This window comes from Magallana gigas, chromosome 5 (assembly GCF_963853765.1).
Source record: "Magallana gigas chromosome 5, xbMagGiga1.1, whole genome shotgun sequence".
NCBI lineage: Eukaryota > Metazoa > Mollusca > Bivalvia > Ostreida > Ostreidae > Magallana > Magallana gigas.
Genome location: NC_088857.1, coordinates 10,652,646 through 10,677,317, shown reverse-complemented (window position 1 = coordinate 10,677,317; position 24,672 = coordinate 10,652,646). Strand labels below are relative to the sequence as shown.

Sequence of the window (24,672 nt, the reverse complement as noted above, 5' to 3'; positions counted from 1 at the left end):
ATTTTTGGTCTTAAAATAATTGATATACTAAAACTATATGCAAGAAATTTCATCAAAATATCTAAGGAAAAAATTATTAGACTCAGCCTCGTTAACCGACTCTTGGAATTTGTAAAATAACCACGTAGTATAACTAGTTAATTTTGTTCATAACTTACATTTTGATATCAAACTCTCAATGAATAGAAATGTTTTTTAAAATAACTTTGATATAAATTTGTCAGTATAAGATTAAGATATACGACGTCGTGTCAAATTAGAAATACACTAAAAAATACTTGTATAAAAACAGAGACATAAATAACATGTCTCTGATAATAATAAAAGAGATAAAGTCATAAACGATTTTCAATTAATTGATTTGTTCTTGTTATCGATAATGTTTTGTTTGGGTTTTTTTTCACTAACCCCCAGCCCCCCCCCCCCCCCCCCCCCCCCCCGGTTTGCTGCTGTCCGTAGTTACTGCCCTTGTAGATTTATTTACAGAGGGCGTTGTAACAAAACATGGCGGCTATGGTGAAGTGTGAGTTCCTGTCAAAGTGTGTAGTAGCCCTAGTAGTAGGCTTAGGATATTAAAGGTACAGAATCAATGGTTTTTTACATCAGTATCTTGTGTCACTCTTGTACAGAGAGTTTAGCCTTTCAGGGGTGCTAAAAGACAAGTGCTTTCACGATTACGAAGTGGTACTGTATTATTCAGTGTTATTTTGAAGCGCAAATGCATGAAATTGGTAATCTACGCTTTGATAATTGTTTTTGTTACAAATATAATTTCCGTGGCAATAGAAATTTAATTTTATAGTAAATCTATCTAGTTGCGTTGAAAATATTTTTATTAATGATTTTGACAGGAATGCGAAGTATTTATTAAAGCAATATGAGCTGTATTTTTTAGAATTTTATTTAACTGCAAAAAAATGCTAGTATGCTAAGTCTGCATGTAACTTAAACTTTTACGATAAAAGAATTGAAAAAATTATTAATTTTTGTCAGATGAAAGATTTCTCTTAAAATGAATATATCGCGATTCAATTTTTGTACAGGACAACAATAATTCAATCTTGCTTCATTTAAGGTTTCTTATCGGCTTTTCCCACAAAAATAAGGCTAACAGAAATTAAAATACCATGATATTTTATCATTTTATTAGAAAATTACATTTTCGTTACAAAAATTTTCAGCATAAAAATTGCAGCTCGATCATATTGCTTTAAACAGTTAAAAACATCAAGACACTCTTGGCGTTAAAGTTATATCCTAAAGTAAAGCTTTCTTTGTAATGCTTGCTGCATAGAGCTGTGAAGTATAATATGTGTAAATGTGATAACTTGCATGAATCCACCACAAAAAAAAATCATTAGAAAAGTGGTAGCACAGAGGAAAAATAACAAGAGATTTTTTTTTACACAAGCCCGTGTAAACTGGTGGATCCACCAGAACATGTGCGGATCCAGAAATTTTTTTCTACAATAGTGTCTGAGGGATATTATTAGTTATCCAGGTTCAATCAAGAGTAACGTACAGGAATTTTATAATAACCGGGGTTGTACTCCGTAAAACCCTGTCAGAGGTTGCATTGAACCTGGATATCAAATTTATTTCTCATGTAAACTAAATAAATCTGTTTCCCATGTCCAATCAAGGGTATTTTACTCATTCAAGATACACCATTTATGCATTTAATGCATTGTGACATCCACATTGAATGCATTATGACATCACATTATTACCCTTGGCTCAAGTTGGATGTACAGATCGAAATTTACATGTGACTCATATTAGCCAATCAAATCTCATGTTACAAGCTACATAGAAAATAAATCAAAGTGGGGGGAGGGGGTAGATACCATAATGACAAATGCATTGTATTTGCTATGAAATCACTACTGGTGTGTGACCAGTTCTCGACACATACTATTTCTCTCCAGTGCATTGTTACATTATTTTACTGACTCATAAATCTATGAAAAATAATTTAAAAATGCACTGGCAATTAGTAGTACTCGGCAAAAACTGGTCGGACGCCAGTACCACATTTAATATACATTTGAAAATTTGTTGCTTATGGTCCCCATGATAGCAAAAAGTCTAAAGTATGCCAAGTGCAATTTTCAAACAAAATGTTTCCATTTCAAGTTTATTGTTGTCTCATACATGTTCATTTTTTTTTGGTTAAAAATGCTACTGAGAATTAATTGCAAGCAGCAGAATGTTTAATTCACCTTTTTAATGCATGAAGATTTAAAAATACTCTTCTACTTGTTCTTGCTAGAACAGAAAATGGTAGCTAACACAGGATTGTGGGTATGATTGTGATGAACAAAAATTCATAATTCGTACATAAAAGTGAGTGGTAGTTCTACATCCATCCAGCCTAGGTGTTGTTGTTAATGCTAGCCAGTGCTATAATGCGGCTGCGAGCTGCACTCAATATTATATTTTTGGCAATAAATAATTGTAATTCACTATTTCTGTAAATGTTTATTGTATAGTATAATTAACTCTCATTTCAGTTCAGAATGTAGCCTTCGTAATAAAAATTCAAATTTGGAATCCTTGTGTACAAAACTAATAAAATATGTTGCAAGTAAAGGCTATGAATTATTAATATATGTCTGCATATTATTATTGATTTAGACTTAATGATGTAACAGGGGAGGAACACTTTTTATTTGAAATAATAACTTCTTTGATTGAATAGTCTAAGCGTAAACATGTTGGAAATTAGTATGAAAAATTGATATGTTTTGAATGTGTTCATTGTGTTGTAAATATTTTGTTTATAGACTTTCTTGGAAAAATTGTAAAGAGTAGTTTTATTCATGGTTTACGTGTTTTGTGTTTTCTGGTACACAGCATATGTATAGGACACATTTGTAAGTGAGGTAAAAGAACATCTTTAGACATACTCGCAAAAGAAATATCTGACCAAACAGAAAATGGATTGCAAAATATGAAGGAATTAAACAGAATGCACAATTTAAAATATACCCTGGTTATATTGTATAAAGGTTTATGGGGTTTTTTTTAACCTTCTATACTTATAATTTGCCCCGCCCTGAATTCAGCCAGATGCAGTTGTGTAAAAAGAGAGATTATTTGAGAAATTGGAATTTCACCACTCTTAAATTTGCCAGCTGACAATGAGGGTGAAAGGGGCGAAAATAAGCGGGGGTGTAAATTGCCCTGTATACAGTATGCATGATTGATATTTGAATTCATAACTTTTTTTCCTAGAATGAAATAAAGTGTACCAGAACAGGATGTTTTGGTGTTTGATATTGGAATAGTGGTGTTGCTTTTAAAGAGGAAATAGCTATTGCATTTTTGCCCCAGATTTATAGAGATATAAACCTTGAATATTTATATCCATTCTAAATAACCTCTGGGCCCATGGCTAAGTAAATGTAACACATTATAATCTTCAGGAAATATTCACAGATAGAACAATACATATTTGTATTGTGCATGTACCATATGTAAAGTAGACCTGTAATGTAAATGAAAATGCATTATGAAATAATATGTACACGCAGCCAGAAAGTGTTTGTTTAATCATGTTAATAGAAACCTGCCATTTCAACCAGGCAGCTTTATCATTTCAACACTGCAGTCATATTTTTTTTCAGTGCAGTTGGTCAGGACATATTTTATAACGATACTGACCGTGAATGGTTTGACAAACTCACAATGATTTAGAATTATCCTTTTGTTAATAGAGATATTGTTTGTATGTGAATTACAGATGGGTGTAGAAAACTTGTCAGGCCAGTATGTCCGAGCTGTCTATCCCTTTGACACTAGCCATCCAAGGGAGATAAGCCTGTCAAAAGGCGACATTGTTAAAGTGGTGAGTGTGATTGACGATAACTGGTACTGCGGGGAGTTCCGGGGAAGGAAGGGGAACTTTCCCTCCAGCTACGTCGAGACGCTGAGTCTGCCTGCCGTAGAAGATGGACAGAAATTGTATGGGGCTATAGAAAACTTTCCTGCTCAGCAAGGTGGAGATTTGGAATTCAGGAAAGGTATGATGCTTTTAAAATTGATTATTTCAAAATATGTTGTCAGGGTTTTTTGTTTTTTTTTAATCTTATACAGAAAAATTGTTTAGGTTATATGCAACAGATTCTATTTAGTACACCAATACTTGTACCGGTATTTGGGAGGTAGTTAGGATGAACGTAAAACACTTATTTTTTAAGCCTAAAAATGTTGTCCATATCCTGATAAGGTATCTTTGTATTATGGTCATCTAAGGGATGGATTTTTATCAAAGTAAAAGGATCCTTTATTATGGGCAGATTTGAGCTATAGAGCAGGACATTTTAAGATAGGATGAAAGTGCATTGTGATAAAGTGCTTTTACAATTTTTGTGTATTAAAAACTCTTTCATTGAAATTAATATACAAAATTGAAAACCTTGTTACTGTATGCTATGCACTTTGACATTTATAGGAGCTGTAATTCTGGGGACCCAGCAGATTGACGCCAACTGGTGGCAGGGACAGATTGGGTCCCATGAGGGGATTTTTCCTGTCACCCATGTCATAGAGTTGGAAATCCCACCCACCCTAAAGGAACGAAGTCGTAGTGTGCGGTCCACTGAGCCCCTGTTTGCTCTAGCTCTGTGTGATTCGGCTGCTCAGCTTGATGAGGAGTTGGGATTTAAGACAGGTGATATTATCACAGTTACCGAAATCTTAGATGCCGATTGGTATTATGGGGAATTAGGAGGCAAAAAGGGAATGTTTCTTTCATCCTGTGTTGAATTAATTCAGGATACGTCACATGATAGTAGCTCATTGCCAGCACAGTCAAATACAAAGCCCAGTTCCAAAATTCAGAAATCATTTTCACTGGACCAGTATTACTACTCTAGTGTTTGTGATCCACAACCCAAAGAAGTTTCTAGTGACCAATCAGATTCCCATTATGTTCCTTCTGGCCAATCACAATCCCCAGATCAAAGTGCCAACTTCACGAGTGAAAATACCAAAAGTCTAGACTCCTGTGTCAGTCCCTATGCTATGACCTTGTACCCATTTGAAGGTCAGTCTGACAATGAACTGTCCTTTGATACCAATGAGATAGTGTACCTTATTCAACACATAGATGACCAGTGGACTGAGGGAGAAATCGATGGCAGAATTGGACTCTTCCCTACCTGTTTTGTCTCCATCATTGTAGACTGTCCATATGCCTTCAACGAATCTGACCTAATCAACTCAGCAGAGGGTAATGCTCTAGAAGAGCATTGTCAACAGTCAGACAAAGAAGAGGAGAAAAAACATGAAGATCTGGATATTAACGAGAATAGAAACTCATCTACTGTCAATGTGACCTCAGACCTTAAAGAGAAACTTGATAATTCCAGTGCAGTTTCAGGAGAGCATGGGGCAACAAAAGAGGAAGAGGAGTCTGTGTTTGCCCTCGTCTTATATTCCTTTACAGCAGAGTCTGATCAAGACCTCAGTGTGACAGAGGGCGACACAGTTCAGATTATAGAGCATGTTAATGCTGAATGGGTGCGCGCCAGGGATGAAAATACAGGGAAATCTGGACTTGTTCCATCTGCTTTTCTTGACATCATTAGTGGTAGTCCCATTCAGTTAAAAGTGGAGGGTGATAGAAATAGTGAGTATGAAGTGAGCTTGAATGATAGTGAACAGATTTACCTGCCTCAAGGACATGGAACATCTGTTGACAAAATGGAAGTCAAGATTAATGACAGCAGCAAAAATGGGTCTGATCAACAAGTTAAGCCTGGCGTTTCAGCAAGTGCAAGTGTTACGGAATCAAAAAAAGTGGCACATGAAACAACTAATCACAATTTACATACAGACAACAAAAAAGAGGCATATCCTCCTCACAGCTTTAACTTTACATTAGAACAAAGATCAGTGCTACCTGTTAAACCTCAATTAAGCCCCAAGCCTATGATCATGCCCAAACCTAGCCTCTCCCCAAAACCTCTCCTTCCAGATAAAATGAAATTGCAACCTGTGAAGGAGGTGTCCAATAACGAGGCCACAATGCTCAAATCCTCCTCAGCACAAGTTCTACACCACAACGAATCCAACAACACGCTACAGAAATGTTATTCCAACAGTGAATTGTCAAGTCCAGCAACTCTCAAAACAGAAAACAGAAGAGCAACATTTTCATTCGGTGATGTAGATGCATCAAAATCTTTGAACGACTTGATTTCAGGGGAACTGTCCAAAGCTAAAAGTGATGGGAGACCTAATGTTACTGAACAGAAAAGGGCAAATGTTCCAGCCCAGCCAATTAGACCAGTCCTCCAAAGGGGGCAAATCAGTAGCCAGTCCTTTGATAATTCCTCTGATGTAAACAAAGCTACTGATTCAAAAAGACATTCTGTAAATTTTCCTTTGCATAATCAGACAGCACAGCAATACACAACAAATGATGACTTTATGGGGAATTTTTCAACTGGAAACTCCATCTTCTTTGTGGACCCGGTCCCCTCTGGAAAAAGCCATCCACCCATGAGGAAACCCCCACCCATTCCACAAAGATCATTTGAGCAGACCTCAGAATTTGACCGTAAACCTTCCCTAAGGAAAGCACCCCCACCCCGTCCCATGGGTCCCAGACTCGCATTGGCCCCTCCCACTGAGCCACTGGTACCTGTGAGGGTGACAGAATCAAAGCATACTGACCAGGTGCCTAGGGTGAGGCCCTCCAGACCAGCGCCCACGCGTCCTGCCCCCACCTCTCCTGCAGTAACTCGTCCAGTTCCCACTCGACCAGCACCGTCCAGACCCCAGGGGCCACCCGCTAAGGTGGTTCCTCCAGAGGAGCTCATTACACTGGATGATGAAGTGAAAGGTAAATCACAATATGTCTCATACAGCACAGCTGCTGTCTGGTTAGCTCTAGATTTCCCTCTGTTTTCCTTATGTTTTTTTGGTCAGGATACTGGTAGCTCTAGATTACTGTTTTCCGTGATGTTTTTGGTTTTGGTAGAATTTTTTTCCCCCCATTTACCTTGATTGTTTTGTTAAGTTACACAGAAACACCTCGTAAAATGACATTATAATTGCCCGTGATTCCTTAAAAAGACAAACAGTGAAAACAAAGGGTCACCTGACATGACCCCGATACACCCTGATAATCGTCGGATAGACCCTGATAAAGACTATCTACATGGCCCCAACCACTCAGTATGCATTGCCATGTAATAGATGTATACCAGTATAATTATATATGTACACATACATATACTGGTAGATGTTTTGGGCTGGCATTTTATGATTTTGTAATAAAAGAATACTAAATTGATGAAGATATGGCCAGATTTGTTTATAGATTATTTATTAAGTGTACTATGTACCGTGATCTCAAAAAAGGGCTCCTTTAGGTCTACAGAGGTGTAGGTGTCTTGCTGGAGATTTATGGTATATGTATATGTACCTTCAGCTTGACCAGAATAAGATAAGCACAGTAGAGTGAAATAGTGAACACTTGTTTTTGATCAACTTGGCCCAAATATGAACAGTTTGGGAAACCAGTGGAAGTTAATTTTGAACCATGATTAATAATAATGGATGCACCTTAGTTTCTAGGTGAGTTAAAAGTATAAACACGCCTGAACATAAAATATGAAAAGAAGTGAAAGGTGTACAGTTAAGAATATACAGCCCATGGTATTTGGAATATTTACTATCATTCAGCGTCAAGTTACCTTCATTCATAAAAACCATGTCAAAATGAACAGAAAAAAAATTGCATGTGTATAGAATTGTATTGTGCATAAAATACCTGCGGGAGATTATTTTTTTGGTGAATTATGTTAAAGGGCATTGTGAATAATACAAGTACATGTATTACCAAATGAGTAGATTTCTTTGAAATTTTAGTTTTTACCTCTGGGAATTCCCTTCTGTCACTAGCCTGTTTCACTTTGTTGATGTATTGATGAGATTTCGTCTTTTATGGCATTTGAGCCCATACCTTCATATTCCTGTACTTTTGTGGTATGTACAGACCAAACCTACAGGTATGGGGGTGGGGTGGGGGTGGGTGGGAGATATCAATGGAATGTTCTTGAATGACCTTAAAATTAGTGATATTTTAAATGTCAACTTTTTTAATATTAGGGTAAATTTTATCAAAAAAGTAAGTAGCCAATAGAAATTACTCAGTCTTTAAATTGTTTTTAATGAGAAGGAAAAGAAAGATGAGCAGAAAGAATGATGCAGAGCATTTGTATGGTGGGTCTATATGGAGAAGAGGTCGTATGTTTGTTTATTTTAATTCATGGTTATTAATAGGATAGAGATAAGGATGTGCTAAAACTTAACTCTCAGATACTGGTACTTGATTTATAATCTTCAGTGACAAGGAAATACATGTGTTAAAACTGTGTATTAATTCTACAAAAACACAGAGCCCAATCTGCTGCTTCTATATTAAAAAAAAAATGTTGCCGGCGGGTGTTATTTTTGGTAATTAAAGGGTATATCAAGATGATATATCAAGATTAATTATTTAGAGTGTGGTGAGCTTAGTTCTGAATTATCTACAAATGGGAGTAATATACATCCCTGACATTGGTCAGTGTATTGGCAAGAGGGAGATACAGATATGAACACAATTTCTGTATTGTTCATTCAATTATATGAATCCTAGCCGCATACCTATTTTTGCCAATCATTTTGAGTTGTGCTGTGGTACATGTGAGCCCACATACATATAAATGTACATGGACAGTTATACGATGTACAGGAAATGGTCTCCTTTTGTATATATGTAACCTCACAGGTTTATGTAAGTTTAGATCACCAGGTGTTGTGTACCGGTATATATGTAAACATCTGTACACATGTACATGAATGTAATGTCAGGATGACAGTTCACTATCAATTGTTTCATGTCAAGCTGCCCTCCCCTATTATAGAAAGAAAGGAAATATTGATATAAGTTGTGATATATCTTAAGATTATATAAAATCAGAAAAAGGAAACTTTGTTGATATAAGTGATATCTCCCGCTGATAAATTTAATTTTTATCTGAAATCAGTTAGCTATTACATGTATTTACATGCAAGTTTGCAATTGCCTAAAGTCCAGTAAACATAATAAATGATCTAGATTTGCTTTTATCTCTCAGTTTGGTTTATTTTGTTAGTCGAATCTCACTCCCTTGTTGTGGCAGACCTAAGAAAGAAAATTAAAGACCTTGAAATGGACATAGAGGTAATCGGATTTAGCTTGTTTAATTTGTGATCTGTATGAATAGATATTTTCGATCACACATCCTTATGAAGAATTATTTCTATTCCTTTTAATAATTTCAGAATTTCGAAAAGTCTCAGTTTGAGCTTGAGAAGAGCCTGGAAGAGGATGACAATGAGGAAACTAAAGAGGACATCCAGTTTTACAAAGAAAACATTAGCGGCCTCAACATAGAGCTGAGTGCTCTAAAGAGTAAGTGGAGCGAGTCAATGTATAGATGCAGATATCTCAGGAAAAATTTTCTGGGAATATAATGGGCATCACTTAGTCGTGTGCACTGTAGTTTAGAGTAAGTATCTATGCTCAACTCTTGTACATGCTCTAGAACGTTCAGTTGTGGAATAATTTGTTATTTGTGATGGCTAATTGTTAAAACAACTTTGTGATTCACATCTTTAAAGCGCTTATAATTAAATGGTTTCATTGTTCGCTGTGGATAGTATCTCCTATTGTAAAGTATATATTACAGTATAGTGTAAACATATTGCATTAAGATATGTGGTAAATCAAATTTACATGTAAATTAACTTGTTAAAAAATAAATAAAGTATCTCTGGTGAAAATATAATACATTATACATTATATATGCTAAATAAAATGTACATGTGAATTAATGTGTTAAAAAATAAATTGCTGCAAAATATCTCACATGTAAATATAATACATTAATTTTGGAGTACAAATGTATTTAAATTCTAATTGTAATTCAAATTTTACAGAGGATCTGATAGAACGGTGTCCTGAAGAGGGAGATATGGAGGCTCAAATAGAGGCTGAGAGGAAGAGGAAAGAGGAGGAAAAAATTCAACGTGAGGAGGAAAGAAAAAAGAATGAGGAGATGAAGGAAAAGCGAAGGGAAAAGCGAAGACGGGTGATAGAGGAGTTGATTCAGACAGAGAAGGACTTCCAGCAGAGCTTAGGCCTGTGTATAGAGACATTCTTATCTCCCAATGCTGAGAGGGTAAGGACAGAGCTTAGGCCTGTGTATAGAGACATTCTTATCTCCCAATGCTGAGAGGGTAAGGACAGAGCTTAGGCCTGTGTATAGAGACATTCTTATCTCCCAATGCTGAGAGGGTAAGGACAGAGCTTAGGCCTGTGTATAGAGACATTCTTATCTCCCAATGCTGACAGGGTAAGGACAGAGCTTAGGCCTGTGTATAGAGACATTCTTATCTCCCAATGCTGAGAGGGTAAGGAAAGAGCTTAGGCCTGTGTATAGAGACATTCTTATCTCCCAATGCTGACAGGGTAAGGACAGAGCTTAGGCCTGTGTATAGAGACATTCTTATCTCCTAATGCTGAGAGGGTAAGGACAGAGCTTAGGCCTGTGTATAGAGACATTCTTATCTCCCAATGCTGAGAGGGTAAGGACAGAGCTTAGGCCTGTGTATAGAGACATTCTTATCTCCCAATGCTGAGAGGGTAAGGACAGAGCTTAGGCCTGTGTATAGAGACATTCTTATCTCCCAATGCTGAGAGGGTAAGGACAGAGCTTAGGCCTGTGTATAGAGACATTCTTATCTCCCAATGCTGAGAGGGTAAGGACAGAGCTTAGGCCTGTGTATAGAGACATTCTTATCTCCCAATGCTGAGAGGGTAAGGACAGAGCTTAGGCCTGTGTATAGAGACATTCTTATCTCCCAATGCTGAGAGGGTAAGGACAGAGCTTAGGCCTGTGTATAGAGACATTCTTATCTCCCAATGCTGAGAGGGTAAGGACAGAGCTTAGGCCTGTGTATAGAGACATTCTTATCTCCCAATGCTGAGAGGGTAAGGACAGAGCTTAGGCCTGTGTATAGAGACATTCTTATCTCCCAATGCTGAGAGGGTAAGGACAGAGCTTAGGCTTGTGTATAGAGACATTCTTATCTCCCAATGCTGAGAGGGTAAGGACAGAGCTTAGGCCTGTGTATAGAGACATTCTTATCTCCCAATGCTGAGAGGGTAAGGACAGAGCTTAGGCTTGTGTATAGAGACATTATCTCCCAATGCTGAGAGGGTAAGGACAGAGCTTAGGCCTGTGTATAGAGACATTCTTATCTCCCAATGCTGAGAGGGTAAGGACAGAGCTTAGGCCTGTGTACAGAGACATTCTTATCTCCCAATGCTGAGAGGGTAAGGAAATCAGTGGAATGTGATGTCATAAGGTCCTGCATTTTTTTCTCTCTCATATTTTGATCAAATATGGTGTAAAAAGTATTTTGATTTAAAAAGAACTGAAGATAGTAGCTAGGTCCTTTAGAATCATCTCATATTGCAAGAAATCAGAATGTGCCTTCTGCCCAATAAAAGTTCACAGATGAATTTGGATACAAAGCTTAATGTATGTTTGTATTCTCAATCTACTTATTTAACTGCTAATTTTGTACATTATTTCATGAGTGCAAATCACTTTGATTAAAAATTTTATCAAGTTAAGAAAGGACGAGTGCACTTATGGGCCCCAGTAAAAAGTGAAAAAATAAAGATTCAAATTTAGCATAATTTTTTCCCTAACATTATCTATTGATATCTATTCCATAAGAATTAACAAGTTTTAGCGCTGAAGTTATTGTATATAAAAAGCACGAAGCTTTACAACATAGTAAGGGTCAGCAGACTTTCATGATTTTGTATAGTAAATCAAGGACGGGCATTCATTTCAAAGCCTTTGTTTTCTGTCAGCCTAACCGAGTACAAACTTGTGGAAAAGACAAAATACACATTATACATTTAGAAAACTCCTGTGAAAGTAAGAAGTTTGTACTACATTAGGCTAGTACCTAAAAAATGAAAAACGTATGAAAATTTCAAGGTTTTTCCTACAGCAAGCAAAAGCTATTACCTGCGTGACCCATGTTTGAACCCACGCATGGAATAAATTATTTCAAACAATCACGTGGGTTCTATCCATGTAAACGTTTGTCAAATGTGCTCACTGTAAAACATTGACACGTTTTAAATCGCTTTCCATCATATTTGTATGGTCAGGAATGTTTGTTTGGTCACTATGGTAATATGCAACTTCAAAGCTTTATTCGATTTTTTTTCAGACGTAAAATAATGCATAAAGTATAATTCAGCAAAAGCGCCAATCGATCCACCAACAGAGCAATGTTGATTTAAATGTCTCATCTCTCTGATTTAAATAGACACAATTCAAGTAGGTTTGGTTCAATTTTTCCAGATGCTAATTTTTGTAAATTTAAGCGTGCATATACCCGGTAAATCACAAGTATCCATCAGAGCTTAATTATTACGAGGAAAAAAGCAATTTGTTGATATTTTCTACATAAAAACGACACTTAAAAAGGGCCCATTCTCTATAGCTTAAGTGCACTTGTTCTTTAACAGCAGTTTAAATGTTTATTTTGTGTTTGCAAATAAAGTATGGAGTATGACAGTATTAAAAAGCAATATTGCAGTTTCTAAAGTCTTCCTTGCTGAAAAACATTGCTTATACAGTCACATATTTAATAATATACTTTAGATTCCTAATTAAACGCGAGGAATTAATTTCCGCGTATAATCACGAGAGACACATTTCATGGACTATGATATTTTGCTTTTATTTTTCACACAGTTTTAAACTATATAATTTAATAAAAATTGATGTTCACAATTTTCAATCCTCGCGATTTGATACAAAACAGTGGAGTCATGGAATTAAGTACATTTACTCAATTATGTAAAATAAGGATTTTACAGTAAAAGAAACGGAGTTACAATCCATGACAATACTTCTGTCCTGAAGAAATACTTCTAACCACAAGATTTATGGTATGCACAGAACTTCACACAACAAAGTGTGATTTTATGTGGTTTGCACAGATTAACCCTTGTTCTTCTGTATACAGCATCCCGAGGTGGATGTTGGTGTACTGATGGGGAACATTGAGGATGTGGCCGACATGTCCCAGAGGCTTCTGACTGCCCTGGAGGGTGCGGTGCAGGGCAAAGGGTTCGAGGAGCAGGTCATAGGTATGTACCGTAATAGGTGGTCATTTAAATTAGGTCAATTTCAAAAGATTTATAATGCCTATTGTTATGTTGAATGATATTCATGTTAATTTTAAAATCACTGCTGTGGAATATTGATTAAATGTTGTTCTGACATTATAAAACAAAATATTAAGTAAAATAACAGTTAAGCTATTAACAGAATGCAAATGCCTTGATTTGATACATGGTGGCATGAAAAAAAGACACTAGATACTAAATTAATTATGTTACCACATGGTTGTATTGGTATGTTTTGTTCTGATTTGTTGCCCCGTTGTTGTAGGTGTCTGCTTTGTGATTCTGGCAGAGGACATGAAGACGGCCTTTGCTCCGTACTGTCGTAACCACGACCAGGTCATCACACTGCTGGAAAAGGTACACTTTAGTGGCATCAGTACTGTTAAAAAAAGCTGGTCAAAAGATGTAGGAGATTGTAGGGGAATAATTGTAGTAGATTATTACAGCATTTTGTAGGAGATTATTACAGCACTTAGTAGATTATTACAGCACATAGTAGATTATTACAGCTTGTAGTAATTTATTACACCACTTAGTAAATTATTACACCACTTATTAGATTATTACACCATGTGGTAGATTATTACAGCACTTAATAGAATATTACATAATGTGGTAGATTATTACAGCATTTAGTAGATTATTACAGCACTTAGTAGATTATTACAGCACGTAGTAGATTATTACAGCACGTAGTAGATTATTACAGCACTTAGTAGATTATCACAGCACTTAGTAGATTATTACAGCACGTAGTAGATTATCACAGCACGCAGTAGATTATTACACCACTTAGTAGAGTATTACACCACTTAATAGATTACATGTATCTTAATATAATGTAATTTTTATTTAAGTATGAGGAGAGTGAAACAGTAATGGTGTACATCAACCGAATGTTGGATCGACTGAGACAGAAGACTGTGGTGTTTGATTTGGGGGCCCTGCTGATTAAACCTGTACAAAGGATCCTCAAATACCCACTCCTGCTCAACGAACTCTTCAAGGTCAGGAATCCAAGGTCACTTGTTTAAAAATTCGAAAGAAATGTGAATATCTAAGGGAACATCTTCACAACAGCAAGGTTTTGTGATTATCGGAACTCGACACAAGTTCACAAAGCCTTGATGTTGTGAAGATCTTAAGAAAAGGGATTTTTAATCTCCTTCAGAAAGCCGCAGTTTTCAGTTGTATGGAGTTCCTCACTGTGGTATAGTTTTGTATGTGGAAAAACTGCAATAGGGTCTACATTAATTTCACCTATTCGTACCAGTTAACTGTCCAGCATCTTGTAGGAGACTCCCGTTAAGTGGCTAAAAGATCTAAAATCTGCAGCTATTGTGAAGTAATGTGAACTTCAAAAATTTTAGGCAAAAAGTAAAAGTAAGTCTTGTGGCGAGTTTTATGCAGATGGCGCTGCAATAAAAGAGAGCAAAATGAATGTACTAATATTACTTACATTGTTTCACTTAAGATTTCATGTTGTTCCTCTCTTTTATAGTCAACAGAGGATGATCATCCAGACAAAAAGGAAATCCTGAATGCCATCAACGCGATGACTGAAGTGGCATCGGCCATCAATGAGTATAAACGCAGGAAGGACCTAGGTTAGAAACCTGCAAATTATACTCAACAATTAGAAACTTGCATACATTTATGCATCTATGTATACCATTTGATGTTCTTTTTTTTTTTTCAGTGTTCAAATACAAGAAAGTGTCTGATGAATCCTTTGGGGACAAACTTGCCAAACTCAGCTTCCACACAATCAAAAAGAAAGGCAGCAGATTCAAAGGTCGAATTAGCACTAATCTTGGATTGTCACTGGTGAGTCCCAGAAACAATTGCAGTTAAACATGCTTTTAACGAACTCGGTAACAATTACATTGTACAATACAACAATTAAAGTCAAACATATTTTATAACAAATTGTAGTGGTAACAAATCAAAATAGTTTTTTCCTTGTTCTTTGCTACACATATGTTTTAACCTTCTGATATGTATATTTATAGTTAATGTGAATGTGTTCATAAAAAAATTGCAGTAGCTGTGAAACATATATTTAGATGATTCAGGGCTCACAAAAAGCTTGATGGTTTATATATTAGATCAAAGATGAGAGTTTTGACCGAGAAGAAAACAAGTTTCGACAGCTAGAGAAGATGGTTAAAGTGTTTGTCAGGAACACTCAGAGCTTCATGGACCAGTTACAGGTATTTTTTGTGTTCCAGGCTCGTCGTTATAGTTACTTTTTTTAAGTACTGTACAAATGGAGTCCAATTGTTACCAATTTTCTTTATACATGGTAGTTGTTCATAGTAACGTAATTTCAAGTATAAACCTTAACAGGTAAATGTAATTGTATTTAATTTTTAAGTTTAGATATCGAAATTTATGGTAAGAGCTACCTATTCAGATGAAAAATTCAAGGATTTTACAGTCATATGAATGTGAAATTGTCATAAGTGTTATGTGTAGGTATATACCAGTATAACGAAAATACACTTTGAATTTTCTATAGAAAAGTGTGTTTGAAGCATTACAGCACACCGTGGATGTTTTGTAGGAGTCGGTGACCTGCCATGAGTGTATGGTAGCCGACCTGGCCGACTTTTACGATGACAAGCAGAGTAACGCCGAAATGCAGAAATATCAAGAAGCTCAGGAACTTCTGGACAGGAAGCATTTACCTCTCTTTGTTAGTACAAGAAATGTATTCTTATGTTTAATAATCTTTTATGTTTACTCAGGGAATTTAATTAATGTTCATTTTAAAAGATTATACTGTGGAATCATCATTGTTCGGGGACCAATGTTCATAGCTTTTGTGGGTAACCCTTGCCCATGAATTTACATCCCCATGAACCTATACACAATCATTTGTTTAATATTTATTAAAATTATCCCGATTACACTACCAACAAAATTACGTCCCCATGAGCCAGGAAAATGTTGGCTACTCATGAACATTGACCCCCATGAATAAAAATGATTCCAGAGTATCTTAAATATAAAGCAAGTGAAAAGTAATACACTGTATTTTGTATGGTACATTAATACAATCATATTATTACATCTGTGCACATTGATATGTTATTATCATTATTACCTCTGACATATTGTTCTGCCATTAATGTGTTGGGACTTTTACAGCAAGAGACGGTGCGGGACATGGTGACCTCCCCTTTGAACACTCTCCTGGCACTGTTTGAGGCCCCCAGTAAGGTCATACAGAAGAGGTTCGACAAGTTACTAGATTACGACTCCATGCAGAGGAAGGTCACAGACGGAAGAGTGAGGGTCATTTTTCCCCTGTGTTATTTTTGGCCTTCTTTCCTTGCAAACAGTTTTCGCCCCATCTTGAATACGCCCAGCCATAGTTGTGTTTAAAGAGGGATTTTTTGAGACATTAGAATTCGCCCAGTTTTAAATTCTTCTGCTGACAGCAAGGGCAAAAGGGGCAAAAATAAAACGGCGGCAAATATTTTCCTGTATACAGTAGTTATTACGTACAGGGTACATGTTTTCATAACTTCAGAAACACCATTTTATATTTCCATGTCGTATTGATCTTCAGTGGGCTATATGACTTGAAACTGAACACTTTGTACTTTGTAGATGCCAGAGAAGGCCTTACAGTCTGTGAAGAACGATTACGAGGGTCTGAATGCCCAGCTCCTGGACGAGCTTCCCAAGCTGTACAGCTTGTCCCTCCAGCTCCTGCAGGGCTGTATCGCAGCCTTCGTGCAGGCCCAGCGGGAGTACGTCAACCAGAGATCCCTGCAGCTCTCCGATACTCTGGATGTAAGTAACAGAAAGACGCAGATTTACTTGTACCGGGTTAATCATGCATTGTAGTGGATTCAGTGAATAGATAGCACTAGTTTTGTTGTTTTGAATTTTGGAGTATGTATTAAATTATGATTTACAAACACAGAATGACTAGTTTTAGATCATCTACACATAATGTGTAACCCTTTCTCAGTGTGTATCTGGTGTTTGAGACAATTTAACAAGTACTTGAGCGTTTTATTTTTCTTAAACAGCTTTGATATGATTTTTTTTTAACGTCTGTATTTTTATTTTTCATATTATTTTCTTTTATTATTAATTATTTATACATGTGTACAGGGTATCTACATGTGTTTTCAGCAAATCTCACTGAGCTTTTCTTATTTAATTTTTCTATGTCCAGTTTCTGTTTAAAGTCTTTAATTTTTCCTTTAAACAGCAATACACAACAGTTTCTATTTATTTTCTTCACAGAGGATGAACATATTGAAATGAAATTTAGTAAACAGGTTTATCATGATAATATCTAGGTCTAGTTCGATTTTGGCTACGATCGAGCCTTTTTTGACAGAGTTATGGCCCTTGGACTTAGAAAAATTCCAGTTATTTGCAGTTTACTTTCATTTTCTTTGTGGATGTTTCCCAGGGATGGGGGCAGAAGTGTTTCATAAACATCTCTTGTTTGTTATCAAATGCAAAAATTTGCATATTACTTATTTGAAAAATATGTATTGGTATTTTGTGACACATGACTTTTTTAACGATTTTATTGCAGATAAAGTGTTTGTTGTATACATAAACTCTATAAACTTAGTGAATGATTTTTACATGTGATCTCTTAATATTATTTATTTGCAGTTTTGCTTGTTTTTTCCTATTTTAACTTTTCTGACCTGTGTTGTTGAGCTTTTATACTTAAAGCATTTCATTTACAGAAAGTCACCCAGCATGAAATAGCCACTAAATCTCAATCGCCCAACATTTCCACTGTAAGTCTGTTGTGTCCCCCTCGCTGACACAGTTACTGATATACATATACACTATTGTCCGCTGTCCGGCATCATCAGTACATGTACAAAGAAAATAGCTTTATGTTCTGTAGATTCCTAATTAAACGCGAGGTATTGATATTAGCATAAAAATCCCGAGAAGCAACTCTCACAGATTTTGAAATCTCGCTTATATTTTCAGAGAATTATAAGATATTAGGATATCTTGTTTGGATACAAAACAGTGGGATTGTGGAATTAAGTACCTGCATAAAATAAGGAATCTACAGTATGCTTTGCATGACACCTTTAGTTTTAGATGGACCAATGCTTTTTTTGTTTGCATGTTGCCAGGATTTTAAGCTAGACCGTTGGTAAAGGTGATGTATTAGGTATTGCAAGGATAGAACAGGGACATGTAACTAGATGGTTTACCATGTTATTAAGCTATGCAAGGGACTGCATGATATTTGGTGATTTAGGGGTTTTTAAATTAGAGAACATTTACCTGTGATATTTCATGGAATTGATTTTTGTTTTGCTATCTAAAAAAATTGGATATTTATATTAAACTAACTTTTTTCAAAATGACTTGATTTTGCAAATGACTAAAGAAAATAAATTGTTTGCAGGGACAATTTTTTTTTGTGATATCAATCCCAAGTGTGAGATTTTAAAAAGTCAAGGCACACATAAACTAGTTTGTGACAATGAAGTTCTCGCAAACCTTATGGATTTTTCTGCAAGTTGGTTAAAAACTTTATAGTTTCATGTTTTCAGAATTTCAAAAACTAGGCTAGACTGATCCTTTTTTATTGGAAACTTATCCGATAGAAGTGAATAATAAACCATTGAGAATTAACTAAATTAGTAAACAATACAGACTACTTTGAATTTCCAGGACAGTACTGAACAAGGAGTAATAATTGTGACTGTGCTATTTCTAGCTCCCTTCTCTGCTGTCTTCCACGGATAATCTGATCGATGTCTTCAACATCCGCCACGTGGCTGTCGTGGATAAAATGTCCTGGCTCAGCTTCATTCCCAAGGGATTCAATCCCAAAGTGGATGCTCTGAAACAGCCAGACAAGAAAGGGAAGAGGCCATCTCTGGCTGTAAGTGAAATCGAACACATATTGTAACAGTGATTAATGATAAAGGTACACTGAGAACAAAAATTACTCTCCTTATGATAAATATCTCTGTCATTCTCGTCAAAATATTTTGCCCAATAAAATATTCTGAGGTATTTTGCAATGCAATTTACAATTATTTTCTTGGGAAGGGGGGATGATAATCACTAAAACTAAAATTTTCATCAGGAATTTTGCACCATAAAAAAGGTATGATGGAGTACCAAAGTAAGGGAGGTCATTGTACCTTAAAACTACATATTTGATGGATTAATTAGAAAGGTTATTTGTTCAGAAATAAGTTCATTTATTTGATCTAAATTGTACACATCTTACTAAATGAATAATTGATTTTTTTCAATATGTCATATTTCATGTTATATGTCTAAGTTCTAATTTTATGTACATGTAAATTTTCTCTTTTCACTTTTCATTTTGATATTAGGAGGAGACAAGTAGCTCTCAGAGTCAAAGTCAGAAAGTCTACCTCCAGCAGAAATTTACTCCTGACAAACTGTATAAGGTAACCCAGAGTTACCTAGCAACAGATCTGATGGACCTGTCCCTGAATGCTGGTGACCTTGTGGGGGTCGTACAGGACAAGGACCCCATGGGCAACAAGGACAGGTGGTTTGTGGACAATGGAGGTGAGAAATGACCCTAAGGCGTTTCTTCTATTACCAGTTCAGTAATATTGATTGGTATGCGGAAAGTTATGATTTCTCAACCATAATGCTGCTTAATGCATCCTGTAAAAGCATTTCTTTGTACATGTACTATAGTATTTAAAATTTTTGGGTATAATGAGTTGAAATCTTGATTTTTCTCAGCTGCAAAAGGATTTATTCCAAATCGTCTTCTCCAAAAGTCTCAGATACCGGACACTCCTGCACATGAAGAAATAAATCAGATTTATCCAAACATCTCGGTGCCAACTTCACCTATTTCACCCACAGTGATCGGTATGAGACAAAATGTGCCTTTCATTGGAAGTCTCGGCTCCCAGGGGTCACCTCCTGGGGGTGAAGGTCAGAGCAGAAGCTCTGTGGATGGAGGTCAGAGCTCAGGTCCAAGGTCACCTCAGGCTGCTACCCTGGTCAGCCGGCAGAGTTTCAGTAAGGAGTTGGACGACTTTTTAGATGAAGACATGACACCTGACTTATCTTCTACAGAGGACAATGTTCAGCATGAATGTGAGGAGGTAGGATGCTGGCATTAACACATACAAGACATCATGGCATTAACACATACAAGATGTCATGGCATTAACACATACAAGACATCATGGCATTAACACATAAGACATAATGGCATTAACACATACAAGACATCATGGCATTTACACATACAAGATGTCATGGAATTAACACATACAAGACGTCATGGCATTAACACATACAAGACGTCATGGCATTAATACTTACAAGACGTCATGGCATTGACACATACAAGACGTCATGGCATTGACACATACAAGACATCATGGCTTTAACACATACAAGACGTCATGTGTCTGTTTTGTTTAAATCAATTTAGGAGCAAAACTTAATTGCTGATTAATAAAATAATTACGCGGTATGTACATGCATCTATTAATTTTCCTTGTATCTAATTTAAGACTTTCTTTCTAAATCAAAAATTCCATACTAGTTGCCTGATTTCTTAAGTACATTAATAATTTGTGTTCTACAAGTTATTTGTTTTTCTTACAGTTTTACTATGCAGAATACCCTTTCCAGTCCCGGGCAGGAAATGAAGTGAGTTTATTTGAACGTCAAGTGGTGACAGTTTACGTCAAACATGACCAAGAGGGTAACAATGAGTGGTGGTACGTAGATGCTGATGGGGTCAAAGGTTATGCTCCATCTAATTATCTTCAACCAATGAGCTGATGGGGTCAAAGGTTATGCTCAATCTAATGACCTAACAGGATATCCATGAATGGTAACTGTGACAGGGATTGAAAGAACCCTCCAGAAATCCAAGGAAAAAGATCTGGGATGTAACATTAGTTATAATGTCTAAGTTACAATTCACAATGGTTATCCACTGTATTTCACAGGGTTTCTCTTTTATTTACTGGTATGCCATGAGCAGTATTTAGAAATGCTACACATTTATCTGTTAGAGTTGTTTGTTTTGTGGTGTTTGTTGTGTATGTATCTTTTTGTTGGTATTTTTTGTACATTGTATTATTTTTTCGTTATCCAAAGAAGATATGTTTCAATGTATACTGTAATCATGGAGATAGCTTGCCACGTGAAACTTACCAATATGTTGTTATTATTCCTAAGCAAGATATACAAATATAAACCTAGCATTATTTTTAACATTTTGTAGCAAACAAATTTGTAAACAATAATGCATGAACATACATGTATATTCAAGTCAAATAGTGGCATTATGACATGAATTTTAACCTGTATTTTAAAAAAATGTACATTTAACATTTAAGAGTCTTGCTCTTTCTCCCCAAAACCTAACCTAGGATGAAAACATTAGTCAAGATACATAACTCTTCATATGCATAATGTCTTAGGGTATAGTTTAGCTTTCATATGTATAAAACAAGTAGCATTTTTACATTATATTGGTAATACATTGTAGTGACTATTTATCACTTATATACAGTTTGTATATACATGGCCTATGTTGTGTGTTTTATACTAGGTATACCTTAGTTATCAGCTTGAGATTATGACTTTGTGGAAACCTTCATTTTTTACTCTGACATCAGTGTGACCCTGATATATTTGTTGATGTTTTGACTGGGCTCCAGTTCTTTGTGGTGCTTTTATTGAACATGCTGTGATATTTGTACTGTGTCTGTGGATTTCTCTTGGAATTGAATATACATGTAAATGTGCATTTAAATATATGTGTACACATATTACCACTTGAATGACTATTCCATTCCAGTTTCCATCCAAAGAAGAAGAAATGTTATAGCCATTTTTTTTTAAATAGAAATTTTGTGAAAAAAGAAATATTTTTCTTCTTTGGTAGTTTTGCATGCTTTTTCTGGTCATTTTCCAGCATATTGGACATTTTTCTTTTACGCATCATGACTTGAGTTTTTACGATTTAGCAATCCTTGTACATTGTAATAACTCATCTACATACTCATACATGAAGTACATTTGCTGTAGCTTTTGCATTTTTTTTTTAATTCTTTGTTTAATTCCCAATAAGATCACGTTCAAATTTCATGGAATGTATGGTCCTTCAGAAATGTATTTATAAATACTTTTTTCAAAGCTAGTTAGCACAATCTGGAATATATTATGATGTTATACTATAAAAGTGGTCTTGTATTTATATGTACATGCATAAACCCTTTTCTCTCTAGATTATTGTTATTAAAACACAAATACCAAATCAAGTTTTTATTAACCACTTGATCACATGCAGAATTCTTGCACTCTTTCTATCAGATGATGGCATATTCTATTCCCATACATGAATCTATTGGCATTTACATGCGGAATGTATAACCTGTTGGTGAAAAAATTAATTAACCCCTTTTAATTTATCTAGACATGTAGAATTTGTTTGTATAGATGTATTAAACAATACGTGCAATATATTGAGGCTCTATATAACAATAGATATTGATCGCTATATAACAATAGATATTGATCGCTATATAACAATAGATATAAATCCCTATATAACAATAGATATCAATTGCTGTATAACAATAGATATCGATCATAGATCCTAGAATACTAAACTATTGTCTTTCACACCAGCTAGAGCATTTATCCTGCCTAATATATAATTTGTTTCTGAGTTTTCTCGCCTTCACATTCCATTTGTTAATGAATGCCTGTATATGAAAATTTATATATTTCTTTTTATAATTTAAAAATTTTCTGGTTGTACGTTATATTTTTATACTCTGTGGTTATGGGTAATTTTGATCTACATTTATAACAATTAGTCAGGATTTATTATTTTTTTTCTTTTGCTTTAATTGGTACAGGTTTTAAGGACTTTTTCACTCTACAACTAAAAATTGAAGTGTAGCGAAAGCTAGATATAAAAGCTGTTTGTTAGAACGGGTCATGCAATAATACAGATGTCAAGGGGGAAAAAAAGTTTATTGTAAGTAAATTATTACCAATATTAAATTTCTTTGACCTTCTAAGGATTAATAATGCCTACCAGTTTTTTTTCTATTCATTGGAAGTTGGAAGCTTTGATGTTTGCAAATTTTAAGGATGTTTATCTATAGGGTTCTAAGCAGTATTACCAGTGTGTGTATTTAACATGAAATATTATCTAATGTAGGATCAAGTAACATTAATGTGTACAAGTCTACTACTCATCTGCCAAATGTATTCTGTATACTGGTACCTTAATCATCAAAGTTTTGCTCTTGTGGAGGAGAGTTGAAATTGTTCTGCTGATCAAAAAATTAAGCGTTTTGTTTTCAAAAATCATCAATTACAGAAGTTTGTGATTTGAATGTAATTAATATTAAATTAATTAATTTTTGTCAACCAAATACAGGTTTAGTTTGCATTTTTTATAAATTTACATTCAATAAGTGACATGGCCATAGTTATGATGTTGTATTTACATTTCGATATATTTATTGTGTATGTTTTTACATATGATGTACATCTACAGTCAATGCTGAATTTGCCCATTTGTTGATGACATGTATAACTGTTGCTCAGACGGAAAATAATTTAAGTCAATAAAGTTACTCCTCACTCTCTATAGAGCAGATATTTATTACAGGTTAATTTGGTTTTTTGAATTATTATTTTGTTTATTATGTGATCGATTCTGTTAATTTTGTCCCTGAAAAATACTACCAGGGTATAAACAAGAAAGATAAAGTTATCTCCAGTAAAGACATTCCAAGTGTAATTCTAGAGGTATTGGGCCTCTTTTCATAAACAGCTGTTCAAAGGGAACAGAGTGCCGGTACTTAATAAATGCATTTTTAATCACTTTTCCTTTTCATACGTAGATATTGTCAAACAGATCATATATCCCCATTCCGTGCATCTTTTGACAGTGGGTACATAGCGCTGTAAGCTGATAAATTGACTCCATAGATAAACGGGCACTGACTTTAATCTCAGAATTCCTCTTTCTGTGCTTCCAGTCACCTATGTTGTGATTTTTACTTGGTCGGAACAAAGAACCTACAAAGGAACAACAAAATTAATAGTCCTTCTGCTTTATCTTGTTTAATGTACCATTACATCATTTATTGAACATTAATGTTTAAAGGTCAAAGTTGCGTAAATTTTGTCACGTCATGCCACCATGTCTGTTTTTCAAATTGTACTTCGGGAGCATGTATTAGAATATTTATATTTGTGTGTATCTTGTTATCTGCCGTAGTTTTGACAGTTTTGGTTGAGTTTGCGAACCTCATGTTTCTATGACCAGGAATTGACCCTCTATCCTTACAAAAATGGCTGCAGTTTTGAGGTCTACATAAATATTGATTAAATGCCATTGTTTCAATTAG

At 35.3% G+C, this 24,672-nt stretch overlaps 1 protein-coding gene across 2 annotated transcripts; it reads left to right on the top strand.

Moving 5' to 3' along the window:
• Positions 1-474: 474 nt before the first annotated feature.
• LOC105333198 (dynamin-binding protein) lies at positions 475-23,904 on the top strand. 2 transcript variants are annotated; one of them, XM_011436050.4, is made up of 20 exons: positions 475-578; positions 3,746-4,025; positions 4,457-6,853; positions 9,156-9,223; positions 9,325-9,454; positions 9,982-10,223; positions 13,102-13,225; positions 13,530-13,621; positions 14,122-14,271; positions 14,766-14,871; positions 14,964-15,091; positions 15,373-15,477; positions 15,831-15,962; positions 16,418-16,558; positions 16,883-17,068; positions 17,992-18,045; positions 18,993-19,160; positions 19,624-19,825; positions 20,009-20,379; positions 20,891-23,904. In XM_011436050.4, the coding sequence occupies exons 2-20, from the start codon at positions 3,746-3,748 to the stop codon at positions 21,068-21,070; spliced, it is 5,256 nt and encodes a 1,751-aa protein (XP_011434352.3). In that variant the 5' UTR covers positions 475-578; the 3' UTR covers positions 21,071-23,904. The 2 variants fall into 2 exon arrangements, with proteins under 2 accessions (XP_011434352.3, XP_011434353.3); XM_011436051.4 differs by lacking the exon at positions 17,992-18,045.
• Positions 23,905-24,672: the final 768 nt, after the last annotated feature.